At 42.9% G+C, this 26,954-nt stretch overlaps 1 protein-coding gene across 2 annotated transcripts in view; it reads right to left on the minus strand.

Annotated features, from left to right (window-relative positions):
• Nucleotides 1-214: 214 nt before the first annotated feature.
• Nucleotides 215-26,954, minus strand: part of AK8 (adenylate kinase 8) — a 66,630-nt gene continuing 39,890 nt past the window's right edge. For both annotated transcript variants that reach the window (XM_059486443.1, XM_059486442.1), the window contains 3 exons: nt 26,637-26,778; nt 2,890-2,970; nt 215-780 (listed from right to left, as the gene is read on the minus strand). In XM_059486443.1, the coding sequence (XP_059342426.1) occupies nt 543-780; nt 2,890-2,970; nt 26,637-26,778 (461 nt within the window). In that variant the 3' untranslated portion in view covers nt 215-542. The remainder of the gene's footprint in view (nt 781-2,889; nt 2,971-26,636; nt 26,779-26,954) is intronic.

Consider the following 26,954-nt stretch of genomic DNA (forward strand, 5'->3'; position numbering starts at 1 on the left):
CAGAGGGTTTGTCAGCACTTTTTAAACAATCTGAATTAACAGGGGAGTTAAAACCTCAGCCCCAACCTCAAACACTGTGGAGAAAGCTCACTGCAGAGCTGAGAGTTTTGTTTTTCTCTTTGCTTTAGGGTTTGCTTGCAGGGATAGAGGGAGGCAGGGAGTGCCTGGGTGGTTTTGGTGGAGAATTAAGACACAAACACATCTAACAGCTTTAATACTCCAAACTGGCTTCATGGGTCTTACATAGTGAAGACAAAACTACTATTCAGAAACAGAAAAAATATTTGAATTAAACACAGGACTTCCTCAGCCACAGTGTTTCATATATTGCATCATGAAACAAAAACCAAAAAACTTTCTTCTAAAGCCTAATTTCTTACCCTCTGTACTTCACTCAGCCTTGGTGAGCTTAGGTTTAGCACAGCTTGGCTGAATTCCCCCTCCCTGCTGATAACTGCTACTTCAGCAACCAGACTGCAAATATTACAGGGAAAAATTTAAAATCAACTCTTCCAAAAATAATCCCTTTAAATTTTAAACTTCTAAGGTATTTTACATGGAAGGGGCTTAATGATACAGCTTTCTATGAACTCAAAGATAACATAAGGGTCTTGGTCAGCATTGACATAAAAGGCATCTTGGTAAAAATCCTCCAGGGCCTTGACATTGCTGTAGTAGATGTTCAGGCGCTTCTCAATGTTCTCTTCCTCATCCTTGGGGTTCTGCCTGAGCCTGGCCTGGATCTCTGGGGTGGGAGCTGGTCTGAACGTGGTGTGGTACCTGCAGAGGAGAGGAAATGTCACAGTTTCAGCTCAGCTGAGGACACAGCAGCACCTCTGCAGGAACTCCATGCTCTCACCCATCACAGTCCCCTGGCCTCCTTCTGCTCCAGGAGGGGTTTTAAAATAAATATTGGAAATTTCAGAGCAGGTAATCTGTCATTGCTGCCTTCAACAACCCTGGATCCTCAAAGGCCAAGGGTTTCTCTGGAGGTGACACTGTAGAGTTCATCTGCTCCACACAGGGGGAAATTTCTATTACATTACCCAGTGCTCCAGGTTCAAAAGCATTTCCAGATCTTTTACTTGTAATCTTTGATTCCTGTCTTTAAAAAAGCATCTAAAAACCCTAACCTTAGACATAAACACAGCCCTGTGTCCAGCATTGCTGGGACCTGTCACTTAAACTGCATTTAAGGCTCTCAGGCATTTAATTGCTAACATCTTTATGTTAATTGCTAACATCTTTATGTTAATTGCTAACATTTTCATATAGTAGCAGAAGGTAAAAAGAGGTTAATTCACCTGAGATAGGTTTTGGTTATTTTTGATTTCCAAATGCCAGAATTTGGCTTGCCTCAATCACAGTTGTGCTTTCCCTCAGTTACTTCAGCAGAAAAAAGGATTTTCATCCTCAGTCCTGTAGCAGTGCCACAGCCCAGCTCAGCTGACACCAAAGGAATTCTGATGATGTTCCTGCATTGCCAAAGGCTCCCAACAATCTCTGAAAGTTCCTTTGCAATCAAATGTTTAAATTCCCTGTTAGAATTGGTAATCCTAACTCTGAGTAAGTGTCTCCTCTGCCCTAACACAAAACCAGCTTTTCCCTCTTCCTGTACAGACGAATTTCCTGAAATTTGGGATATTTTGGGATATATTCCTGATAATTTTGGGATAATTTTCCTGATAATTTTTGCAGAACCAAGGAGAGAGCAGAGCCTGTGTCTCTGCAGAGCTGCACCCAACGATGTGGACACAGAATTCTTCCACATGGGAATAATTCAGGGCACAGCTGAAGGCCACCCCCTGCCCTGCAGCCAGAGGGGCAGGATTTACACATGCCAAGGATCAGACCCAGCACCTAGAAGAATTCAATTCATGGAGAATTTGTGAGGAATAAACCCCAGAGTGAGGGAGAGGGAAGCGTGTGAAGTGGAGCAGATCCCGAACAGCCTAATCCTAATGATGAGAAATGCAAAGATGTGGGAATGATTTGCTTCAGCCTGCTCCTTTCTGCTGAACAACCACATTGCTCATTACCAAAGCAAAGAGAGCAGTTACAGCAAATCACTGCTGCTGTCACAAGTTAATGCTGCACCTCGAGTGAGATGTCTGAATAATCATCCAGCACTTTGGGACAAATCCACTCCTTGTGGCCTTAATCTTGGAGGGTTCAGGATTTGTCTTTGATGCAACAGGATGCTCTCAGCCTTTGGAAAAGCAAAATAAGGGTTTAAAATGTATGTGTGGGGAATCATAAATCCAGGCCACAAGTTGTGAACACATGGCAACTCCAGCAGGTATTTGGGAAGGTGAATTGATTTGTGATTTGTTCCCTGGACATGAAGGGTGGAGAAGGCAGGAAAGGTCATTGGTGAGACAAGGGGATGTGACAGCAGTGAGAGGAACCAACCTTACAGTGACTCAAACAAGTTTGTTTGACTGAGCAGGGAACACATCAATACCTCCCAGCACACAGGACCATCACAGGAGCCTGGGGAGGCAAAATGCAGCAAATTTTCCATTTTCCCCAGCTGGGAAGCCTTCAGAATTCCCATGGGAATGTCTGAAAACCATCTGCATTTAGGCTAGGTCTCAGACATCTTCCCTCAGCATTATTTTCCCAACCAATTGAGTTACATTAAAATGTCAGACCTGAGCAATTTGCTGCTGTAGATTTCAGGCACCAGGATTTAAAACCCCTGCTCTGAGGAGCAGCAGGAAGGTGGGCTGGTGCTTCAGGAGCTATGAAAGTTTTAACTCTTCTTTTAAGGAATCCCTGAGCAGGAGTAGAGCATTCCTGAGCTCCTTAGATTGCTAAGGAGCCTTTTTGGTGCTTTCATCTCCCTGGCAGCGAGGAAAACGTTTGACATGAGGCAGGAGTGCTCACCTCTCCCCAGTGACAGGATCAGTTCTCCGCTGGGACAGGCGCTCCATGATGGACTCGTAGGGCAGATTAAAGAAGAACACCCTGAGGAGAACACAATTAAATCAATTAACACCCTGAGAACAGCACTGGGGTGTGGTGGTGTTCACAGGGGTCCCAGGATGAGGGAAGAGATGAGAATCTTGACTCCATGTTTCAGAAGGCTGATATATTATATTATATTATATTATATTATATTATATTATATTATATTATATTATATTATATTATATTACATTACATTACATTACATTACATTACATTACATTACATTACATTACATTACATTATATTATATTACATTACATTACATTACATTATATCATATCATATCATATTATATTACATTACATTGATATATTAAAACTCTACTAAAATAATAGAAGAAAGAATTTCATCAGAAGGCTAGCAAGGAATAGAAAGGAATTAATAACAAAAGCTTGTGACTCTCAGAGAGTCCAAGCCAGCTGAATGTGATTGGCCATTAATTAGAAACAACCAACATGGACCAATCACAGATGCGCCTGTTACATTCCACAGCAGCAGATAATCATTGTTATAATATTGTATTTATTGTTGACATTTCGTTTCTGAGGCCTCTCAGCTTCTCAGGAGAAAAATCCTGGCAAATTCTTTTTTCAGAAAATATCACAGAGACACTCGTGACCTTCAGAGTGGGAGTTAATCCTCACCAAAGGCAGAGTAGCAGTGAGGGTCCCCCCAAAGCTGCAGATGTGAGCACAGGATTCCTGCACAGCCTCTCCTCTTGTGGTGGGGCTGCAGGCCCAGCAGGGCAGGAGCTCTGGCCCAGGGCTGTGTGTGCTGGGTGCTCTGACAGCTCAGGCTGGGGAACTGCAGCTGGAGCCGCTCCCAGTCCGTCCCTGCTCACCACCCCAGCCCTTCCCAACCCACCCAGCACACAGAATCACAATGACCCCAAAAGTAAATAAAAACCTTTGCTCTTCCTGTCAAGGACAGAGAAAGAGCTTCCCTGCCAGAATTATGCATTTCTCCAGTGCCCATGAGAGGGATTTTCCTCTGGCTGTTTCAGTCCACTTCCACTCCTTTTGCCCTTGTCTCCCCCAGAGTGAATCCTCTGCTCTCCCATCCCTCAGAGCAGGATCAGTGCTGGGACACAACTCAACCCCCCTGGTGCTGCTGACAATTCCTGTCCCCTCCATCAGCTCTGCCAGGGCACGGGGAGCAGCTCAGCGTGGCTGGGCATTGCTGGTGACACTGCTGAAAGGAAATATTAATGCTGAATGCTTCATTTGGAGATCAGAATCTGCAGTTGCCATTGAGCCTGGGAGAGGGAGAGCTGCTCAGCCCCTCGGAGGGGCAGCCCCATGGTGCCACTGCGTGGGTCCCACACCAGGAACAGCTTTTCATCACTGGGGGATGGAGCAGGACTTGGCAACCCATTTCAGAGATGACATAAATGACATGGATGAAGGATGCAGAACCAGAAAACAACAAACCCCACATGCACCCAGACACATCCCACTGTTGATATAAACTGCTGTGCCCATCCCACATTGATTCCTTGTCTGTTTGGATCATTATAGTGCTCCTGTTAATTTTATTGCTTGTCTTTTTGGTTCATTATAGTGCTCCTGCCAATTTTATATTTGTGCTCAAAAGCTCCTCAGCAGAAAATTCTGGACAAACAGCTGAGAATGAGCAGACATGAATCCCCTGTCCCCCAGCCAGTGGAGACTGGAGCAGATCTGCACAAAATCACATTTAACAATTAGCTCAGAACAAAATAAAAAATAAGGCTCCCTTTGAACCTATGAATAGAATTTTTCCCAGTGAAGCACAAGCTGAAGGCTGTAAATACATCTTTCTTTACAACACACCTTCTCCTGCTGCTGCCTTCAAGGCCAGGCTTCCTGTTTTCATTTTTGTCTGCTTCTCACAGGAGATACTGCGTGGTTTAGACATTCACCAAAGGAACATTTTACACTGACTGGGTGGGATCAGACCAGATGAAAGGCTGAGCTTTACCTTGGCATGCACATAGCAGATTACTAGAATCCTTTGTAGGATTTAAAGTTATGAAAATCATCTCTCTTTTCAAATGTTTACAGATAATGACTTCTATTCACACTGTGGTAACAAAATAACAGCCAGGAATAAAACATTCAAGATCTTGGAGATTCCAAAGACAGGAAAAGAACAACAGTTTCAACACTCTTTTATCCCTTACACTCTTAACATTTTGTTTTTCTTTGTTTCTGTTGCCCAACAATGGCACAAAAACGTGATTGTCACAACAGGTAACATCTGATGATGTGTCTCAAGATGAATATTCTAGTAGAGAGGAACAACATTTATACAGTCATGATAATTGATAGAGCTTCCTATTATATCCTGAGCTAAACAAACCCACTGAAGGATTAGAACCTGGCATATCAAGAAAGCTTGTCGTAATTCATAGTTAGGAACACAAAAAGTATTATGGGATTTGAAACACGAGAGCCTAAAAAACTCCACTTTAAAAGCTGCCAACAAAATGAACTCTGAAAGCCTTGTCTGAGGCTCCCTTCTTTTCCAAACAAGATGCTGCTTATTATCCAGCCTGGTGTCACCATTAAAGAGGAGAGTGGGGGAGATGTGGGAGGCTGCAGACATCCCTGCTAATGTGCATTTCCTTTTCCACATCCCTGCTAATGTGCATTTCCTTTCCCACACACAGAATTCACTGTGCAGCAGCACAAACTCCCAGTCCAAGGGTCCTTCCAGTGCAAGGTGGGATCCTCACCTTGCCACTCCACACATCTCCCACTGATAACAGAAAACAACATTCCCCAGGGCTGTCAGTTTAAAATCCTTCAGAAGCAAGAGAAAAAAAAAGATGAAGGGGAAAAGCACTGACAGAACTACAGTCTAGACTTAAAATACTTCCAATTAGAAAGCTTTATTACCATTTGGAAGGAGACACATACCCCACACAGTCTATTAGGCAGCCCCAGGAGGTTTACTCACAGGAGTAAAGCCTATTTCCATGGATGCAGGCTGGGAAGTGTTACCCTTGGCTATCTGATCCATCTCCTGCAGCTCCTCAAGGTGCTTGGGAGCAACATTTGGCCTCTGTCCCTTGCTCAGGCTCCTGTGACTCTGCTCACATAACAAACCTGGCCCTCCAACTGCCCAGGTAACACATTTGATGGATTTCTCTTGGAAATCCTCGTAACACACAGGGCTGCACCTGTGACCTTGATCCAGCAGCAACTGGAACAACTCCCTGCAAGTACTGGGTTCCTCTCCAAGCAGAGCTTGGTCCCTTCCACAGTTGTTTTGGGGTTGGGTTCCTCTCCAAGCAGAGCTTGGTCCCTTCCACACAGCAGTCGTGGTTTCCTCACATAAATGCATCCCCTGTAAAGCTCACTCTAGGAATCAGCCAGGCTTTGTATGTTGTAATGTCACAGCTCCTATCAAGGGGAAATATGAAACAGATGTCATCAGGATTGGTAGACAGGGAGGAGAGGAAACACAGCCTGATATCAAAGGACACGACATTCCCCTGCTGGATGAGCATCCAGCACAGTGCAGCAGGGGAGTGGTGTCACTCAGCACCCAGGGGAGGGCAGGGCTGGCCACAGGGACACCAGGGATCCTCTCTCCACTGCCACAGGGTCAGAACCCACCTTTGGGCAGCCAAATTTCGCTGGTACCCAGCTGGAGGCTGTGGGGGAAACTTTGGTGCAGCCTCTGAGGTCTCTGAGGGTAAATGTCCCCCCTGGTTCATTGAGTGAAACCAGAGATTCCTGAGCACAGCTCTGTCCTCTCTCCTTTGTTCCATCTCCCAGGAGAGGGATATGTGGGAAAAGGTCCAGTCCTGTCAGCTTTTATAGATGATAAAACTGTGAACACAAATGTTAAAAGGCACAAAAAACTCCGTGTGTCAGAATCCTGCCTCTTCCTCACTGTGCTTGACATCATTTATCTAATCTAGTGCAGCTTCCAGATACATTAGAGAGATTAAATTCCAACAAATTAATAATGATGATGACACCTTCACTGTGTACCCAGTCAAATGAGAACTTGCTGCCTTTGGATGGTGATGAAATGTATTCCAGCCCTAGCAGCTGGAATGAAGCTCTGCTTTCCTAGCAGCCATCTGGCATTCCAGAAGAGTATTCCAGCCACTCCTGGCTACTCAGACAGTGGCATCTCAGAGCCTGGAGGTCACCAGGGCATCCTGATGCTTCCCCTGGCAAAGGGGGGAGGAGAGGGAAGGGCAGGGGTGGCAGGGCTGTTATTTCACCTCAGAATTTGAGACAGGATTTTTGGAAAAATGTGTCCCAACCACGCCATAAGTGAAGGATTTGTGACCTACACAGCAGCATTCAGCTAATCCTGAGCTGCTTTTGTTCCAGATGGCAACCAACCCACTTAATCCAAGTTATTAACAACTGGCAGTGCTCAGTGCTGTCCTCACAGGAATTCATTTGGTGGTGGTTTTCCAGTTTTCTGGACATAACCAACACCTGGAAGGGAAACATTTTGAGCATTGTTGTAAGAGAAGCAGGTGTGCCTGAATCCTGGAGTCCTGTGCTAGGGAATGAGGGATGCTCCTGCTAAGGACAGTCCCTCTCCAGGGTGGCACCACTGCCCTGCCAGCTGCCTGCACACCTCCAGAGAGCTGCAGCTCTGCCTGGCAGCCAGTCCTGGCATTCAGGCACAGCTGCTGCCTGAGGCTGACCTAGATGGGGCCAGATGTTGGCTGTTCTAGACCTGAGCCATTTACTTGGGTCACATTCTCATCCTTGGCATTTCCCACGGTGACACTGGGGGAGTGGAGCCCAAAGCCAAGCCCTGTTTATTGTCTGTGAAATCAGATCATACCATGAAATCAAATCCATACCTTGTTTTCATTTAAGGATGTAAAGACAACACAGGATATCTGAGACAGGATCCTGATCCCTACCTGGCTTTTAAAAACAGAGACCACTGGCTTGCTTGTGGCTATACCAGGGCCAGGTCAAGCTCTGCAACAAAGTTAGGATGCTTGAATTAAAACAAAAATACACCACTAACCATTTTTAATGCAGCTTTTAAACTTTCAAGTTGAAGCTGCAACTTTAAAAATAGTAAGTTATTAATCTTTCCCTTATTTTCTTGACTCCTATATATCTTCTCTGTCTCAGGCAGGTACCAGCTGCCATATTCCCATTCTTCATGCTCTGCACTCTGCAAAAAAAAAGAGGCCCCTGCTGGCCAATTCTTGTTTAAAATTGTGCATAATTGATAGTGGCAAATCTACCCCAGCTGTGTCTAAAACCTCTCCAGGGGCAAGAAAAACACTCTCTGTGACTGTCATTAAGTACTAAATTAGCAAGTGCTCCTGGCAGTTTACAACGTGCCACATCAGTCTGCTTAAAAAAAAAAAAAAAAAAAAAGGAAAAAAAGTGAAGATCAGAGGCCTGTGTGATGTCAAAGTTGCAGCAAACTTTGCTGGCAGAACTTTGACAGACCCTCAGCTAAATCGGAGCAAAAAGAGCAGGAAGGAGAAAGTGAAAGAAAGAGAGAGGAAGAGACAAAAAGTTATCTCCTTTTCCAGGCAGACAAACAGAAAACATCAAATTCAGGGCTATAAATAATGGTGTGTTTCATGAGGCACAGAACATCTTACTCCATATGGAGATACCGACAGTGCTCCTGATGGTGAGGCACAATTCCCCATGGAAAACATCTCCTGGAGGATGCTATTCTGGCAATGCAATGGCTACAAGTTCTGTAATTGAAATACAAAGCTGGGAAAGAGCTGAGGTTGGAGTGTAAGGATGCAGAAGGTCCTAAAAGGCCACCACAGCACAGGTACAATCCTTGTGGGACCCCTGGCACAAACTCAAGCTCCTCCCTTTGGTTCACAAAGCAGCCAAAGCAGGTGGGGAAGGAAATCACAGAGTTCTCACAAATGTATGGAAAATCCTTGAGGGCATCATGGACTGATGGCAGAGGGACAAAACCATCTCTGAAAACTGTCCTGAATCTGGGTAAACTCTAGGACTCTCATTGTTAACACCGACCATGTTATTAACTTTTAAAAGATTCAAAAAGTGCACAAAACTGTATAAACTTCTGGATTTTACAAGCAGAAAGGAGCTGGATGGCAGCTCTGGTCAGGGTACAAAAATTATCAGCATTGCAAAAAGGTCTTTTCCTTGGGTAGCACCACTGGGTGATCACAACAATATCACAAATCAAGTTAGTGGTCCAACCTGACAGGTACAAGGAGGTTCAGATTTGAATCCAAGTAATTCCAGATAAAACCCTGACCACTTTAGCTTTGTTGACTTTCCAGCCAGAGATACTGACTTGGATCAATCAATTCCCCTAAAGAACATCCCCTGCCCAATGGCAAAAATACACTTTGAACCTGAAACTTTGGCTAAGCCTCTTCTCAAGCACCATGTCCCAGACACAAGATGCCAAGCATGTTGTATTTCCACAACCACATTCTGCACCCCCAATCCCCCTCTTAAAAATGGAAACTGGTGACACAGATCCCATCTTCCTTCTCCCAAGGCTTGCTCAGGCTTCAGTGCAGCTCTCACCAGGTGTTTTGCCCATGGGTAACCAGACCACAAAAGCTGCACCCCTGACTCAACATGAATCACACTTTATTCCCTACCCTAAATATTCCTCCTGCACGTCTCTGCAATGGATAAAATGATCCTTATCTCTTATTTATGGAAGGAGCTGTTGGGAGGTTTTATTCACTGATTTCTTTCAAACTCTGGGATATCTTCTGATGAGAGATGCTTGATTCTATTTCGGGAAGTAATTTCACCCTCTAGGTTTCAACCATAAGGGAGAATACACTGCATAAACACTAAAACCCAGGTTAATCAGCACAAGTGTTTTGCTCATTGAGCTCTTACAGTGATTCATGGCATGACAAGCTATTTCCAGAGCCTGGATCTTTTCAAATGGATGCATTTCTGTGCAATAACTACAAAAGGCAGCTCAGTGGGGCACTATTCCCAGGTCATGGCTGCTGGCCAGGGGAGGGAGATGTACAACCCTTTGAGGCTGCAGAGATTCCTTCCCCTCCCCAGTGATGACTCTGGTAGATGTTTTCCACCCCCAGCTGCATGAGTTAAGGTGACAGGGTCCCTCCTGTGTCCCACCCCAGCAGCCTGGTGGCTCAGCAGGTGCCACAGCAGCTCACACAGGGGGAACAGGCTCTGCTGCCTGTGTGACACAGCAATGGGCTGGGTCTGGAGCTGGGATAAATCTGAACCCATGGATCCACAGCAGCAAGGAAGCCCAGAGCCCTTCCGTGGTCTGCACGACCTGGGGCTGTGCAAACATTACACAGCGAGAGCAAATGTGCTTGTAGGAGTGGCTTCAATGCATTTTTAAAGCTTCTCTGGAGGAGGCAACATTAACTCTTCCTGTGTGCAATCAGTGGCTTGGATGCATTAATACCTGCATTCAGAACTGCTTTACATTTCTCTCTCCTCATTTCTATTCTTTGCCTCCTCCTTACTCTCAGCTGTTATTCCAGCATCTTTGCATTCCCCCTGGAGTTCATTCCAGCGGTGCTTTATGAATCACAGGATGAGATGGCAGCCAGCAGTGCTTTGGAGAAGTGTGGCTGGCACCATTCCTGCCCTGCACAAGGTTAATCAAACCCTCCTCAGATAATCCACAGCCTCTGCAGCCCCAGAGGCCCGAGGTCAGGAACCTGAACCCTCTCCCCCAAATGCAGGCCTGTTTCCTCAGATCCCTGCAACCCTGCAATAATTAGATTCTGCAAAGCAAATCTGGAGCAGAGCAACAACTCCAGGGTTAAGCACCAGCAAACTCATCTCAGGACTGATGTCTTTGCTACCTGTCTGCAGCTTGGCACCAGCACCTCCTGCTCCTAACAAGGATAAAACCTCTTCTTCCTTACTAAATAAACTAAATCAAATTTAGAGTAAATGATGTTTAACCCCCACCCTCAACATTTAAACACTAACTTTTGTAGTTAGTAACATATTTGGTATGTAAAAATAAATAAAAGAACTGACACCGAAAATGTGTGTGATTTGGGGGCAAGGGGAGGGAATAAAAGAATGGATTATAATGTGTCATTTTATATATGTGTCAAAGGAAACCAATTTCATAATAGGGAATAAAAATTCCCTGTTTAAATACTGTCAAATAAATCCTCAAATGTAATAGGGTTCACTTGTGGGGAAAGGAAAACTAAATCTGATTAAATATTAATGTGGCGTAGTATTAATTAAGAGAGAAAAAAGTCCATCAAGAGAACCCCAATATGTTTACTGTGTCCCCAGGAAGCTGGAAAATTTCACAATCAAGTGTGTAAATGTTCTAAAAAAGGCTCCTGAATATTTTATGAATATTTGTCATAAAACAGAAATAATAACCACTGTGCAGAGCTATTAGAATTAATATTTATGCTGCCCGCCATGAAATATTCATGGGGACAGAGAAAGGGGGGCCCGTAAGACAAGAATTAATTTACATTGGGCTTGGTTTACCCGCTGGCTTGATGTTTAAAGACGGCTTGACAAGGCTCCATATGAATCCGTCAGTCACTTGCAGCGGTAGGTGGGGTGAAGGCAGGGAGGGGGAGCGGGTCCAGGCTGCTGACAGCTCACAGATTGAGTTTCTGACAGCCCTTAAAAAATCTAAACGGCCCCCCACCTTTTTTTCCTTCTTCCATTGCCCAAGGCGCTCTGTACTGCCACCGTTCATCCGATCTCCCCTTCCATCTGCTGAAATTAAGGAATTAATGAGCGCTATACACTTTACAGCAGGCCCCAGGAATGTTTACTGGTGATTAAATTATAATGCAGCCCGAGCTGTATAATTCATGAACCAATTAAAGGAAGTGTTAGTTGATTTGATGGGATGAGGACGTACAAAAAGCATTTAACTAATAGGGAACCGTGGGCTGCCGGGCGCTTTGGCTTTCTCGGATTACGCGGCTAATTGCTCTGCTTTATAGGGCTGTCACAGATAGCCATACATATTTCATTGTTCTCAAATACTTCAATTGTTTGCTTTCGTGTTGCTGCTGTAATATGTAGAAGCCCAGCCAAACTTCAGTGTAGTTAAAGCACTACTCTGCAAAAAGCAGGTTGCTCTGGGAGGAGGGAGGGACCGGAGGGGCACGAGGAGAAGGCTGGCTGAAAAGGAGTAACTTAAAGCCTCAGAGTTAAATGTCACTCAGCAATTACATGATTAAAAGGTGCAACATATGATAGTCTTTTGTTTTACAACTTTTTGGACACTAATATTCTATGCTGACTTCACCGTGGAGAAAATATTGGTGCGCTGAGCTGCTTTTGGTTTTCTAATACCGAGGAGCGAACGAGGAAGGTGGAGAGGAAAAGTGCATTAAAAAAACCCAGCAAGGAAGAGCTAGATTGCTGTGGTTATCAAGAATAACACATTCATGTTTAAACTTAGCTGGTTTGATATTCTAAAACTCACCAGAGATGAAGGGGGTTGATTTCCCATCCGGGAGAGTGCTCGGTGTCTAATTCCGAGAGCTGCTCATCCCAACAACTCCAGTTTGCTGCACAAGGAATGGGGGAATTTGCCATTCCTGCTGTTTCACAAAGCACTCCCCCACAGCTGACAGGCCACAGGGTTTGATGAAACAGATTCTCTGGATTTGAAGGGACCTATCAGTCAAGTTACTCCTCAGTCAAAATAGGCACATTCCTCTAGCAGTTAAATCCCCAGCTCATATCCAGAGGTATTGCTGAAGAAATTAGGCACCATCAGATAAACATCTCACACAGGCACTACCTTGTGGTTAAACCCTGGACTCTATTAAGTAAACAACAAGCTGGGTGAATACTGGATTTCCTTAACTCAGTGATGAAGACTGCAGGCCTCCATGTGGCCCTGGCAAAGTGTTTTGTCACCCACCCGAGGGACTCTGTGCTAAATCCTGACCTGTTTAATTTGGAGCCTTCCATTCCAAACTGTTGTACAAAAACCAGCCCAGCAACTTCCAAGATAAGTTATTGTGTAACGTTTATAACCTGCTTCATCCCTTTCCCTGCACCTGTTCCCTCCAGGATTTGGGTTTGGAGAGCCCTCCACCAGAAATCAGGATGTCTTTGCAGGTGTTCAGCAAGAGATCTACATTCACTGAATAGTTACTTTTTTTCTAAAAAGCAGAGCAAACCTAAGCAGCCCCAGGAAGAAGGAGCTGCACATCCCATTTCCCAGGGCAGCACTCAGATTAGCAGGCTCAGGGCACTCTGGGTGGGAAAAAAATTGGGGCACTAAAGAAAATAGATTTCTCATCAAGCTGATGTTAAAAAGCATACAAATTTAAAAAAAAAATCCCTTTATTCAGGACTACCAAATATCGATTGTTTGTCCCCAGTTTCTGGATTAAGTGATGCAAAACTTTGTCTTAGTTTAACAGGTAGGCTCCAAAATAAGGGATAATGACACCAGTCACACAGCAGGAAAACTTGTCATCAACCCACTGGGAGGCTGAGGAAAATGGAAATTGGATTGCCCGCTCTGGAAAATAGAAAGGTTAAATTGTCTGGGAGATAAAGTTGATCCTAAACTCACCTAAGTGGGCAGTGAAATCTGACTTCCCAGGTAATGATGGGGACAGTTCTACACACTTGATGTGATCCGGGGAGGCTTTGAAGTACCCATTGCAGGATTAAATAAATCTGCAATTTGGTAAAATCCGTTCGATTGTGTTTCTGACATTCAGCACCTGGGACAGCAACAGAGTGTTGGTTATAACAAAAGAAGTGTTTGTGCAGAAAACTGAGCTCAGACTCAGTCCCAGAACAGTGAGCAGCACTGTGGGCACCACATGGGAGAAAAGCAGAGGTGAGAGCAGGCTCAGGAATCACTCTGTGCCAATGATTGCTAACAGGAAACGTCAGAACTTGGCAATGTCAAGGAATCAGAGGCACTGCAGAAAGTATTTTCTTTGTGTCTTTTGAAGTACCCTGGATACAATCAATCATACAGAAAAAAAGTCCCACATTTCAGTTCAATGTGGAAAGGGCTATTTGCATTTCAATATGTTCAACTTATCCTGCCAATAAAAACATGGAATCATGAAGAAGAGATCAGGCCACTGGAGTGAAAAACAAGAGATGACATCCTGCAGACCTTTCAGATAAAACAACTTCTTGTTTGTAACATTTCTGTTGATGTCCCAATATTTCTGAATGATTGGGTTTTCAAATGAGATCAGTCAGCATGCAAATAAGGAAACAGGATCAAGACATCTCCCATATCTGATTGGATAGAGAAATTATCAAAAGACCCTTTTTTCATATCAAATTTCCACCACAAAAGGTCAAACTTTCAACTCCCATTACTTTTGCTAACTGCATTTCACTGTGCCTGCCAGCTCATTGCTGCTGCTGTTTTCAGAGGAAAAACAGTGGAGTAACAAATGATTCCATCTTCCCCCACATCTGTCAGACAGGATGGACAAACACTTTTTAATCTTGTTCAATTTTTCTCTGCAGCCCTAAAAATCCTTGCAGCCAAAACATCCTTTCTAACCTGATTAGCTATTCCTAGGATGCTTTTATTTTCCTTACAGGTTCTCTTCTTATTTTCTAGCCCACAGACTGACAGAGCACCAGCTGTGTTGCCAGAATGTTTTGTCCTACAATTTGGCCATTTAAAACACTTTTTGATGTGTGCTTTCCTAAAATATATGTCCCTGTGTTGTCTGGCTGGACTGGTGCCTAAATACACAAGTAATGGATGTTCCAGAAATGGCCCAAGACTCAAACACTCAGCTCACACAAACTCAGAGGAGCAGCTCTGAGGTGCCCTCCACTGCTTTTCAGGTTTAAAGCTGAATTCTGAACAGCAGGGATAGCAAGTGGGGCAAGCACAAGAAAAATGAATTCATTAGCAAATTGGCAGGACTCGATGTATTTGTTGCTACTGGTCCCATAAAAATTCTCCCTCGCCATGATTATCATTGCAACATATATAACCCATCAGACCAGCACCTAGAGGCTTCTGTGACTCTGATTTTCTCTGTTGTTCTTATTACTCAACAACTAAATGCTTCACAAAGCCATTTCCTACAGAAATATTTATGTTCCCAAATGTTTATTGGCCCCTCTATCATGATCAAGCTTTTATGAGCACTCTATACAGAACTCTGAATTAAATACATAATTCCTGCTCTATCAGATCTGTGTTTGTCTATTCCACACAGCCAGGCACCGTGGTGAACCACAGAACACCTTGCAGAAAATCTAATTTATATGGTAAAGATATTTCTATGCACACTGACTGTGTGGGTTGGTGATTACACGAAGCTAATGAGGACGAGGAGGATGGAGGGCTTAAATTCCATTAAAGGCTTTTATTCATTGTGCTGGCTGTCCTGAACAACCTCTCCCAGTGATTTCCACACAACCACAGGCTCTGAACCATCACAGGCTGGAAGGAGATGGAGGAAATGTCACATAAATGCTTCTGACTTGCTCCACATCACACAGGTGACCACGAGAGCTCAGATTATTGATGTAGATTATTGCTACATGGAATAATCAACCCTCAATCCCCTGGAATCTGCTCTTCCTGCCAGCTCTGAGCCAGGACCACTGAACAGCTCAGATCAGGAGCTGTTCCCCCTGATCACTTCCTTCAACTCTGATTTTTCATTTTTCTTCTCTTCTCCTGTTGACCAGCAGTGCCTGTGGTGATTTGTCAATGTCTCTATGCAACTAAACCAACATCAGGTCAATGTTCTCAGCTCCTTGGTGCCCAACAAATGCCAGATGCAGAATACAGGGAAACTTTTTGCATATAAATCCTTGGAAATGGCTGGAGCTGTGCCAGGGGAGGTTTAGGTGGGAATTAGGAAAAGGTTCTGCCCCCAGAGGGTGGCCCAGGGAATGGGTCCAGGAGAATTTGGACAGCAGGGACATGGTGGGATTGTTGGGCTGCCTGTGCAGGGTCAGGAGTTGGATCCCCTGATCTTTGTGTGTCACTTCAATCTCAGGATATTTTATGATTCTATGAAAATAACAATGAATACAATTGATCTGTAGGTCTCTGCTCCTCTCAAGTCTATTATTATTGACACACCAATCATCAGGCCAGTTAAATGGATCAAAAGTCATTATCTGAAAGGTTAAAATCTTTAATGTTCTCTTTTTTTCCTGAGATGTGTCTGGTCAAAGGTATTTTGAGGATGAACTGAGGATTTCAGTCACTAGGTAAGGTCTGGAGCTCATGGGATTTAATAACGGGCTCTTCAGAGTAGATGATGAAAATATAAAAGATCTGCTGACTGGAAACTGTATTTGACATTCAGATCCATTCATGACTGAGGTGTGGGAGTCTAATAATGAGTAACTGCATAGGAAGTTATTCACTCTTGGATTGATTGCACAGGCAACTTTTAAACAGAGTGATTTCTCCCCTCAAAGATACTCCAGTTCAAACAAGACTCTGTCTGAACCTGTTGTGAATTACAATGTGTTTGGAATTAATCAGACAGAATCTGATGTTTAACAAAAAAAGAAAAAGATGGATTTTTCTTCTTAGAACTGTTTTAAGTGAAGACTCCTGTTCCTTAAAAGGGCCACCCACTATGCATGACTGTTTGTACTCTGAAATAAACTGAAGGAAAGGGCACTCATCTCCACTTGCAGCTTGCACATACCAGGAAAATGTGAAAAACCGAATGTTTCTATTATTTCCCCACTAACATACACAGAATCCTGCATAACACCATAATGAAAACATCTTTTACAAAATCAAATCCTCTGGTTCTTCCGAGGGCAAAGCTTCCAGGTTACCCAACAATTAAGAACTTTCCAAATGCACAGTTCAGACAACCACACAAACTCAGCAGCACACAGGCTCTGTGCACCTTGCGAGAATGAGGAATATTCACAAATATCAGCCCTTTGCAGAATGTTTTTAAGGGCAGGGAGGAAACCAGAACAGCTTTTTGTGTTGGCTTCCAGGAAAGAGCTTTCACTGCCATTACCATAAATCAGCCCAGAACATCCACAGTGATAGAGCACCTTTCATTAAAAAAAATACTGCAGCTTCCATCAGAAGCACTGCCACTTGCCATTTCTTTGAGGTAATCAGATAGCCGTTAATTAATAAACCTGTCAGGTGAATCGTCCTGCTCTGGTCATCATTATCCATTCTGTAACAGAATCCTGCTCTCATCACTGCCATCCACCCCATAGCTTCCAGCTCAATTAACTTAATGCTATGCAAATGAGAGGCTCTCCTCATCATTAGCTTATAGCCCACAAATGTTAATAACATAATTGGGCCTTCAACAGGGTAATTAGACACGATTTCTTCCATTAGTCTTACAAGGCTAATTATTGTTGATAGGAGAGAGGGGATGAGTCCCAGTGCTGCATGCAAAGAGGGGCATCTGGTTAAAGCAAATATAGACAAACCACCAACAAGGTAAAACAACAGTGGAGATCCAGAGCGGGGTCAGGTGGGGATGGGGTGGAGGAAGACACCACCAGGAGAAACTCAGGAACCACAGGAGGGAAGAAATCCTACAAGACAAGAACTAACCCCAAATATCCAGCCTGGTGCTGGAGCTCTCCTGACCTCAGCAGTGAAACAAGGTGATGCTTAATAAACCCAAGGAAGCTCAAGATTTTGCAGACAGGGCAGTTGGGAAGCTGTGCTCATCAAAATCCCCAACTTTGAGATGCACAGAGACTTCAAGAACTGAATTCATTCCTCCACTTCCCAGGTCATTATGTCCAATAATTTCTCCTGCCATCACTGGGTTGGCTGTGTTGGATCACAAGATTTTTCTGAGCAACACCCACCTGCTGCAAGAACCAGAGGAAATGGTCTCAAGTTGAGCCAAAGGAAGTTCAGATAGTAGGAAAAAAATTCTTCATGGAAAAGGTGGTCAGGCATTGGCACAGGCTGCCCAGGGAAGTGCTCAAAGTGCTCAAAAATGTGTAGATGTGGCACTTGGGGACGTGGTTTAGTGATAAATATCACAATGGTGCTGGGTGGAAGGTTGGATTTGATGATTTTAAAGATCTTTTCCAACCTTCAGGATTCTGTGATTCTAATTACAAAACCGGAGTTCACTGAATTCTTTAATAATCACAAAGTAAAATGCATACCAGCAATTTAGTCACAGAAAGTTAATAAAAACCTGGATTCAGTGTAATGGACTGGCAGTACTATTTCTAACAAAAAAAAAGGTAGCAAGTTTCCAAATGTAAATTCTCTTTTGGGTGGTGGAATGAAAGGTCAGGATTTGTTCCTGTGCCAGTTAAACCTGTGCATCCATGGAGGTTAGAAATGTGCAACTGGAGACTCAGTTCTGTGAGAAAACTGGACTTTCAAAAGGAGAAAGAAAATTTTACAGAAATATGGCAGGTTCTCCACACCCAACACCACTTAACTTTGACATTCAGTGTCTTGCTGCAAAGTATTTAAAAATAAAATTCAAACTGAAGAGTGCACAGGGCTCAAGGGGTTGAAAAAACCACATTATTCCTTCGTTTTGTATCTGTTTAACTTTGGGGCACGTTCATGGACAATTTGAATCCTTTGATTTCACTGCAAGTATGTGAGGAGGAACCTTTCCTACAGACTTGTCCTGAAAATCAGCTTAAATTATGTTCACAGAAGTAGCAGCTTTTACTGGAAGGTTAAATGAAACCATTACTCTTTTAACCTTCTGTACCTTGACCTTTGGTCAGTCTCTCCACAGAACAGGATTGTTCACTCAGCGAATATCAGTGGGATATTAATCAGCATTATGTCAAGAGAATGACAGAGCACAATTTTTTAAGAATTATTTTTATCAAAGCATGGCAGTGCCCCACTGAGCTAAGAGATACAGAACCTGTTAGGAAAGGGTAATGTTTAAATCCTCTGTGGAATGATAAAAATCTTTCACAAAGTGTATTTCAAAGGACAGCATTCTGTAATATGGAATTTTGCAAACATAATGGGTTTAGGGACAGAAAATATGAACCTTGCAAACCTCTTACACCTGAGCCAAAGGAGGCCAATTTAAGTGATAGTGATTAATACATTTACGTGACTGCAGGTGCTCCAAGCCCATCGAACTGGATCCAGTGCCTCTGTCAGACACCAGGGATCATTCCCACATCTTTCCTGCAGAATAAACCATGGCAGGATTCAGTTCCCCTCTCTTAAATTGCCCTGCACTCACTAAATTTACTCACTAGAAAATTCTGAGCAAATATCTTGTTCCAAGGCAAACAGCAGTAAATCCACTGATGTTTTAATGAAGATTACACTTTCTAATCCTTGTGGTAATGACAAACCAATCTCCATTTAATATGCAATATTCCTTGTCAGTTTTAATCACCAAAACTGTATTATATTTGCCACAGACTGATGTACTTGTCTTCCTTCAGCCTGGAGAATCCAAGCAAAAGCAGCAAAATTCCTGTGCTGCTCAGGGTTTTCTACATGGGTCAATTTTGGCACATGAGCTCTGAGTAAAGCCTTACTCTGGGATTAGTCCCAGATCCAATAAGATCACTAAATCAAAACACAGCTGGCACAAAAATCCTATCCCTGTTTTTACAGAAATTATGTATTTTACAGAAATTCTGAAATTCTGTCCAATTTTTCAAAAATTCTGAATTACAGGAGTTCATAAACTCTGTTTTAACCTGTACAACATGTAAGGGTGGCTTTACTGCATTTATTCAGAAGAATATTCAGCCAAATTCAGCCACCACACTACTGAAGGAATCATGATGGGAGATGCTGAACAAGACTGGCCAATCCTCCTTTCCTCTCGTGCTTCCTCAGCCACTAAATGTCTTCATTTGCAGCTCTCACCATGCAAAACTCTCCTCAGTTTTACCTACACACATCCTCTTACCAATGCAAAGAAAATGCCCTGGTTAATTGAATTAAAATGCTGCCATATCTTCATCTTTAAGGTTTTCCTCACTCATTTTTCAAAAGTTTTTGTGGTTCTATGTAGCTCTCAAAACCAGTATCTTCATTACAAAAACACTTCAAAATAACATTTGGACTTCCTTGGCTGTTTCACTCCATTCCTTAAAGTTGTGTTTTGGGTGAATGCCCTAAACAACCTTTGCTGATTTGCAGAGATTGGTGTCACAAAGTTGTCATTGGACTGAGACATGACTGGCTTCTCTGTCTTGTCTAAAATTTGCGACCAGTGCCAAAAATATCAAAATTAGCCCAGACTCTGCTGCTTTTATAGAATTTTCCCTCTCCAGTTTGGTGCTGAGTTCAGAAATGCAGCCTTGATGTTGGTGGCAACTTCCAAGAGAAACAGTTCCAACATGAGGGCAACCAGGACAGAAAGTGTTCAGGTTTCCCAATGTTTCCTCATTTGTGAGAGATATTTACTGCAGGAAAATCTCCCTCCATTCAGCAGTGAAAGGAATGAAAGTGTTGTGCATGTGCTGTTGGGTCCTTAAAAATAACAGTAAAAATAAAAAATACTGACTTAGAAGTAGAAGCTTTTTTTCTTTCTCTTCCTGGAGACTTTGGAAGCTTGCTGAGATCAGAGCACTCCTTAATTGCTGCATCCAGGATTTCACCACACAAACCCCAGCCATCAAAAGGAGCTTGTATGAGATGAGGTAACTTCTAAAAATAATCCCTGCCTCCCACAACTGAAGCCAAATATACCTCCCATTCTTGTTGGAGCAAAATCAGCTTGTGACAGCAAATGCAGCATCCTACAGAAAGCCCACAGAAAGGTTTTAAAACTGCATTTGATGTTTTGTTATTGCTGGCTCAAGATGCATATTAATGCTTCTCCCCAGGAGAGAAAGGCTCTTGTGGGACCAATATAGGTCAGGCAGGATGTGCAGCAGAAGTGACATAATCTTTTTATTGTAATCATCCAATTTTCTGTCTATTGGATTATTTAAGAGCAAGAGCTTCTATTCAGAGGAGTGTAGGGAGGGAAGAGAGAGGACAGGCTGAGGAGGAGGAGAATGGAGAGGAAGGATTGGCTAAATCTGAACAAGAGCTTCTTCCATTGGGTTTGTGTGGACAAAAAGAAATATCCACAAAAAAAGAATGAGGGTGAGTTTTTGCACTGGGTGTAACCCCTGGGAGTGCTGAGCAGGGGACACAGGAGGGAATGGGAGAATCCTGAATATATTTTGCCCATCTCTCCATGCCCCCCTGGTGCTTCTTGCACTGGAGACAAAGGTAAATGACTTAATTACAATCTTGTTATAATATATAAGATTGTAATTAAGTCATTTACCTAACTCTAACCCTAACCGTAACCCTAGCAGGATAAATGTCCAAACATCAAGAGAGGAGACAATCACTGAGTTAGTCCTGTAGCTTGGAAAAGGTTACAGCAGTAGAAATTGAATTAAATAGATCCCACTCCTGAGTGAAGCAGAGTCCCAGGTGAGAGGAAGATTTGCTGATTCTGCCCATTAAACTTTGGGATTTTGGCTGGGTGAGGAGCTGTGATTCCCCCTTGCCCAGGGGGCTGTGGTCCCTCAGGGCAGTGTCTCTGCTGATTCTCAGGATTCCTCACCTAAACCACACTTCCCAAAGTTTCTGTTCCATAAACACATCCCAGAGCTCTGCAGGAGCTGCCCCTGGTTTCTACAAAAACCTGTTTGGTTTGGGGATGGAGGAGAAGAGCCCAGCTGAAACAGGAGCACTGAAATGCAAAGGGAAAAGGAACCCAAACCAATTAGTGAGAGTGAAGAGTCACTAAAGCAGCAGCCACAGAATGGCTGGAAGAGTGAGCTGAGAAGAAAAAATGAGAATGATTGAAACAGAGAATTGTGCTGCCCGTTATTTTCACCATTTTACAAATTATCCAAATCCTACGTAGTTTTCTTGGACTTTTCCTACAGTTTCTCTCTCTGGTGCAGGCAATTTTTATTATACTGATTTAGTCCCTTGATTAGCACATCATTTTTCTCTTGTTGTTTTGTTTTGTTTGGGTTTTTTTGCCTTAAAATGAGAAGAAAATAAGATATAACATTTCTTCTTTGCTACTCATCATATTTTTGTACGCCATCAACTAAAACCACACCTATTATAAATACACAATATCCATCATTTAAATTAGGTCAAAGTTTTTAAAATGCTCTGTAAAATTTTTCCACGTCAGAATAATTCAATCACTATCATGTCTCCTTGATGCAACTATTTTGGGATTTAGCTTGTTCCTTACAAGGGATTTAATTAAGTCATTTACATGCAATTTCCAAATAAGTAGCTGTTGCAAAAAGCAGCAAAGAAATGAAAAGGCAAAATAGGAACTTGAAGGCAGGAGATCTTTAACAAAAAATATTTCTGATATAAAAATGAATCTGAGGAATACATATTCAGTGATAAGTATTCCAGTCCATGTCTGGTAAACTCTCAGATAATGGCAGCATGGTGGGGTCACTGGGGTTCTATTAGCTCAATTAATGAGGAGTAAGGTAAGGCTAACACCCAGCTCTTCAAACGGCTCAAAAATAGAGCTGATAGTAATGGAGTTATTAACCTTCACCAGCCATTGAATTTTACTGCTGATTCCAACTCCATTTCCTAGTTCAGGCCTCCATTAATAGGCTGTTTATTATCCCTAATCCACATTGGGATCAGCTGCAGAAATATGAAAGCCCCATGTAAAGACCAAGTAGCTCAAAAAAATCTCTTTTTTCCCCCATTCTGATTTCTCCCTTTTCAACATATTCAAAGATTTTTTTTTTTTAGAAATTAGGACTTCATTATCCTAAACTGTTTGAATACATGTTCTCAGCAGCGTGGCGAAAAAGAAGCTTTAAATATATTATGTAAAAAGATGACATAATTGGGAACACAGCCACATCATTTTGAAGACCAAATAAAACCCTGCTGGAAAGCTTGCACTGGAGAAGCTGTTGCTGTTTCTTTTCTCTACTGGGAAAGAAACAACTTTAATTTTGGAAAAATGGGTTTTGGAAATATATTATGGATGTATTGTTAGGCCAATCCTTTGGCTAGGCCCTGCTCTGCTCAGCTTTGTCTGTTCACTTGTATTATTTGTAATGTAATTAATCAATACTTAAAGTAAAATAACTGACCCTGGATTCAGATCAGAAGGACAAAACCAAGGAAATAATGGAGGAGGAAAGGGCAATCCCAGCAGCAGAGCCTTTGGCAGTGATGGGAGAGCTCCAACACAAACCTGCCTCCAACTTCAACACAGAAATCTGGAGTTAAAGGCTCTCTTTAGATCTCTCTGAGTTTGAACCCACTCAACTGAGATTTTTCACACTTTGTACATTTTTGGTGCATTTTCACAATGTTTAGTTATCACAGTCTGCACACAGAAGATGTTCTTCCAAAATCTATCCCAGTAACACCTGATAGAATATCAGCAATTATGAGTGATGGAGTTAAGATCAAAATAAAAATGTTTATTATATCCACCTCCAGGACACAGTGCTGCCCTCAAATGCAGTTCTGGGTGTTCCACCTCAGCAAAAAAAAAAGCTGGAATGCCCAGTGAAGGGAGAGAACAGGATGATCAAAAGAGTGAAATGATTTCTAGGGAAAAAAAAGGATAAACAGATCAAGGTTCTTTGTCTGGGAAAGAGGTGACTGAAGGGCAAATACAAGAGGCTTAGAAAATCAGAAATATTGGAAGACATGATCAGGGAATGTCTGCAACTGCTTCTCAAGAGAAGAAATGCACCAGGAAAAAAATTATGAAGTATTTTGATATGGCACCCAGTGAAATGAGAAACTGGTTTCCATGTGGTTTGGTGGCCCAAAGGTTTAAAAAGAGATTAAAACTCAAGGAAAAGGGGTGATTAGAAGTTTACCAGGGGATTCTCTGGCTCAGGGAATCCTTAAATTTCTGATTGCCTCAAGCTGGCCCAGCAGAGGAAGGATCAGGAACCAGCTGAAGGTGACAACCAGAGCTTCACAACACGACCCTGCTGCTGCCGAATCTTATTTTAACTCCAAGTTTCAGAGAGAGAAAAAAGGATTAAAAACCACCTTGGTGGATATTACACTGAGTTTTCAGTAGAACCACCTCATGGCTGTATCATACATTTATTTTTGTTGCTTAAGCACTAACTAAAACAGCTAAAACACTCATTTGGGTGAGAACTGAAGCCTGTCCTTTGTGTCAGAGCCTCAGCAGCCGCCCTGTGGCTGTGGATCCTGCTCAGGTGGGCACGAAGAGGTTAATGGCAATAAATGGTTAATGGCAATAAATGGTTAATGGCAATAAATGGTTAATCCTTTAGTCCCAGGTGAGAGGCCATTAACAGATCCAGCTCCTCATTTCCCCGCAGGCTGCCCGGGTTCAGTGCCAGCAGGATCCTGTCCACTTAGGCAGGAGCTGCTCCACAGGGGGAGCCCAGGGCAGCTCCCTCCTCTCTTTGGGAGACAGAGTTTGCAGCTTTTGCTGTGCCACTCCACCACCAAACCCAGCAAACCCCTTTCTTTAAATCAGAATTTTTCTGCTGCAAATTCTAATTTAAACAATCCTCCTGCTTTTTCAGTGAAAACTGAATTATTTTCCTTTTTTGCTCCAGAGCAGTTCTTTGGATGTGGTAGCTGATGCTGCATCAGGGTTGGTTTTTTTTATTATTACATTTTAACAAACTTTATAGCCCATTTTGTTTGTTTTCAAATAACTTTATTTTCCTTCTTTTCTACCATCAATTACTAGGTTTGTTTTTCTTTCTGTAAGATGGAGGAGTCAGGAGACTGATCCTGCTCAATGCTGTATAATTTAGTATTATGTGTGGTAGCTTTATGAGGTGAGAGTCAGATAAAACATAGTATTTGAACACTAACCATTTATTAGCTCTAAGGAATAGATTTGTGACTTGACAAGCAGACAATAACTCTGTGTTCTGATCAGCCAAAGAGGTCTACTCTGAGTTCAAAAAGCAGAGTAACGTTCTCTTTCACAAATAATTTTGTTTACTGATGTGACTAGATTTTAATAATAAACTTGATATATATGTAAATTTATTTTAATCTAATTTCATCATCTGAGCCCTCCTAAAAATGAGACTTTGTAGATTGTTCTGTGTCTGATTTATAGATTTCTGCATCCTATTCCCAGATTGATTTCAAGGCCATAATTCTATCAGGTTTTTCTCCTGATGTCAGAAACACCACCTCTGCAGATAGTGTTTTATAACCAGCATCACAACTGAAACTGAATTACTGCCCTGCTATCCTGTGCTGCAATGTGTCCTTTTGTTTATAATCACCCTCCCTGCCTCACATCCCCACCACTTCAGCTTCATGGAAAACATCAGCTCTGAGATCAATCAGGGAGCTCCGTGCCTATTTCTGTCCCTCACTTCAAGCCCTGTGTGAAACAGGGACCAAATTCCAAACTCAGATGTGAACGTGCAGAGCTCTTTAAAGTGAAGGGAGGCTGAGCAAACGGAGCAGGGCTGAATTTCCACCCATCCAATTCCATAATGAGCTGCTCTCCCTGCCTTGATGAAGTCCCAGTCCTGTGAAGGAGCACCAGGGGCACACTCCAGAATTCACACTGATCTCAGGGACTCTGAGTGCTCAGGGATTCTGCACCTTCCTTCTAAATGCACAAGAAGAATAATCTCTGGGAAATTACGTTTCAATGAGTCCAACACAAGTTTGGAGGTTCTTTCTCCATTTTTTACTTTGCAATGGGTTCCTGTTTAAGATGCACAAAGTCTTATTTTGAAATTATATTTCATTGAATCCAACACAAGTTTGGAGGTTCTTTCTCCGTTTTTTTTCCATGCAATGGGCTCCTGTTTAAGATGCACAAAGTCTTACTTTGGATAAATAAAGTTACTGCTGTTTTCACACATTTTCCTTTTCAAACCTTGATGGATGCAGAGCTCCCTCCCTCTGCACCCTCCTCTATTCTCTTTCTACTCACCCCCAACCTCTTCCATCCTGCTCCTACCCCTGTACAGGAGGGAATCCAGGGCAATCACCCAGGAAGAGGAACTTTGCCAAATTAAACACTGATGTGGGTAATGCACCTCTCCTACCACTACATTTCAGGTAAGAACATCTTCCTTGGTAGCAGAAAAATCACAAATTTCCAATGTTTGCCTTTGGAATGGCCACTGTGCCAGGCAGTGGGATAGACAGAGCCTGGAATGGAATGGAAAAACCTCTCAGCTTTGATGAGTGCACCAGCACTTTAAATCCTCACCACCTTTGGACCAGCTGTGGAAAGTAACTATTTTATTTGCTTGGCACTCGTAACAGTTCTCTTTGGATGCTGATGTCTCTCATATTACATTTCTGAACAATTCATTATAGCTCAAATAAAATGTAATTCTCATGTTGTTTTTAATTATTTCACAAAACCCAAAAGTCTCATAATGAGCTCCTTGCAATACCAATATATTTCCATGGTATTATGTCAATGTTGAAGAAAGAAGATGTAGATCCCCCCCCCCCCTCTTGCTGCAAATAAAATACATCTTCTCTTATAATCCAAACTTTAATCCATTTCTTATGGTTTGGCTTTAGAGGCAACTCAAACAAATAACCAGAACAACAAACCCCTTCTCTCTCCCACAGTTTGGCCATCTGGAGCATTTGTCAGGCCAGGCTTTATTTCCTCCTCTCCAGGAGCAGGACCCCTTTCCTTGCTAAGAAAACCAGAACTGAGATGCAGCAGCACAAACCATGTCCACAAAGATCTGCATCTTCCCACAAACAAACCTCGGCTTGCTGGGTTTCTGCCTCACCTGTTGGGGTTGATCTGTGCTTTCTGCAGCTGCTCCCCCTGCTCCACATCCCTGGGGAAGCCTGAGAGCACCCAGCCATGGCTCAGGCAGTCCAGGGAGCTCAGGCGCTCTGTCAGCAGCTTCAGGACCAGGTTGTTTGGCACTGCAGAGGAGGAAAAAGGTGACATTTATTCTGTGTGCTGGACCTGCACTGAAGGGAGATGCTCACAAGCCCTTCTGGAGCCAAACCAAGCAGTTAATCCCATTCAGGACTGACTGGCACTGGGAATTGTTGGATTCTGCATATTTGTTGTCATGGAAGCACCAAACTCACAAGGA

The sequence above is a fragment of the Ammospiza nelsoni genome, chromosome 20, assembly GCF_027579445.1.
Source record: "Ammospiza nelsoni isolate bAmmNel1 chromosome 20, bAmmNel1.pri, whole genome shotgun sequence".
Classification (NCBI taxonomy): Eukaryota; Metazoa; Chordata; class Aves; order Passeriformes; family Passerellidae; genus Ammospiza; species Ammospiza nelsoni.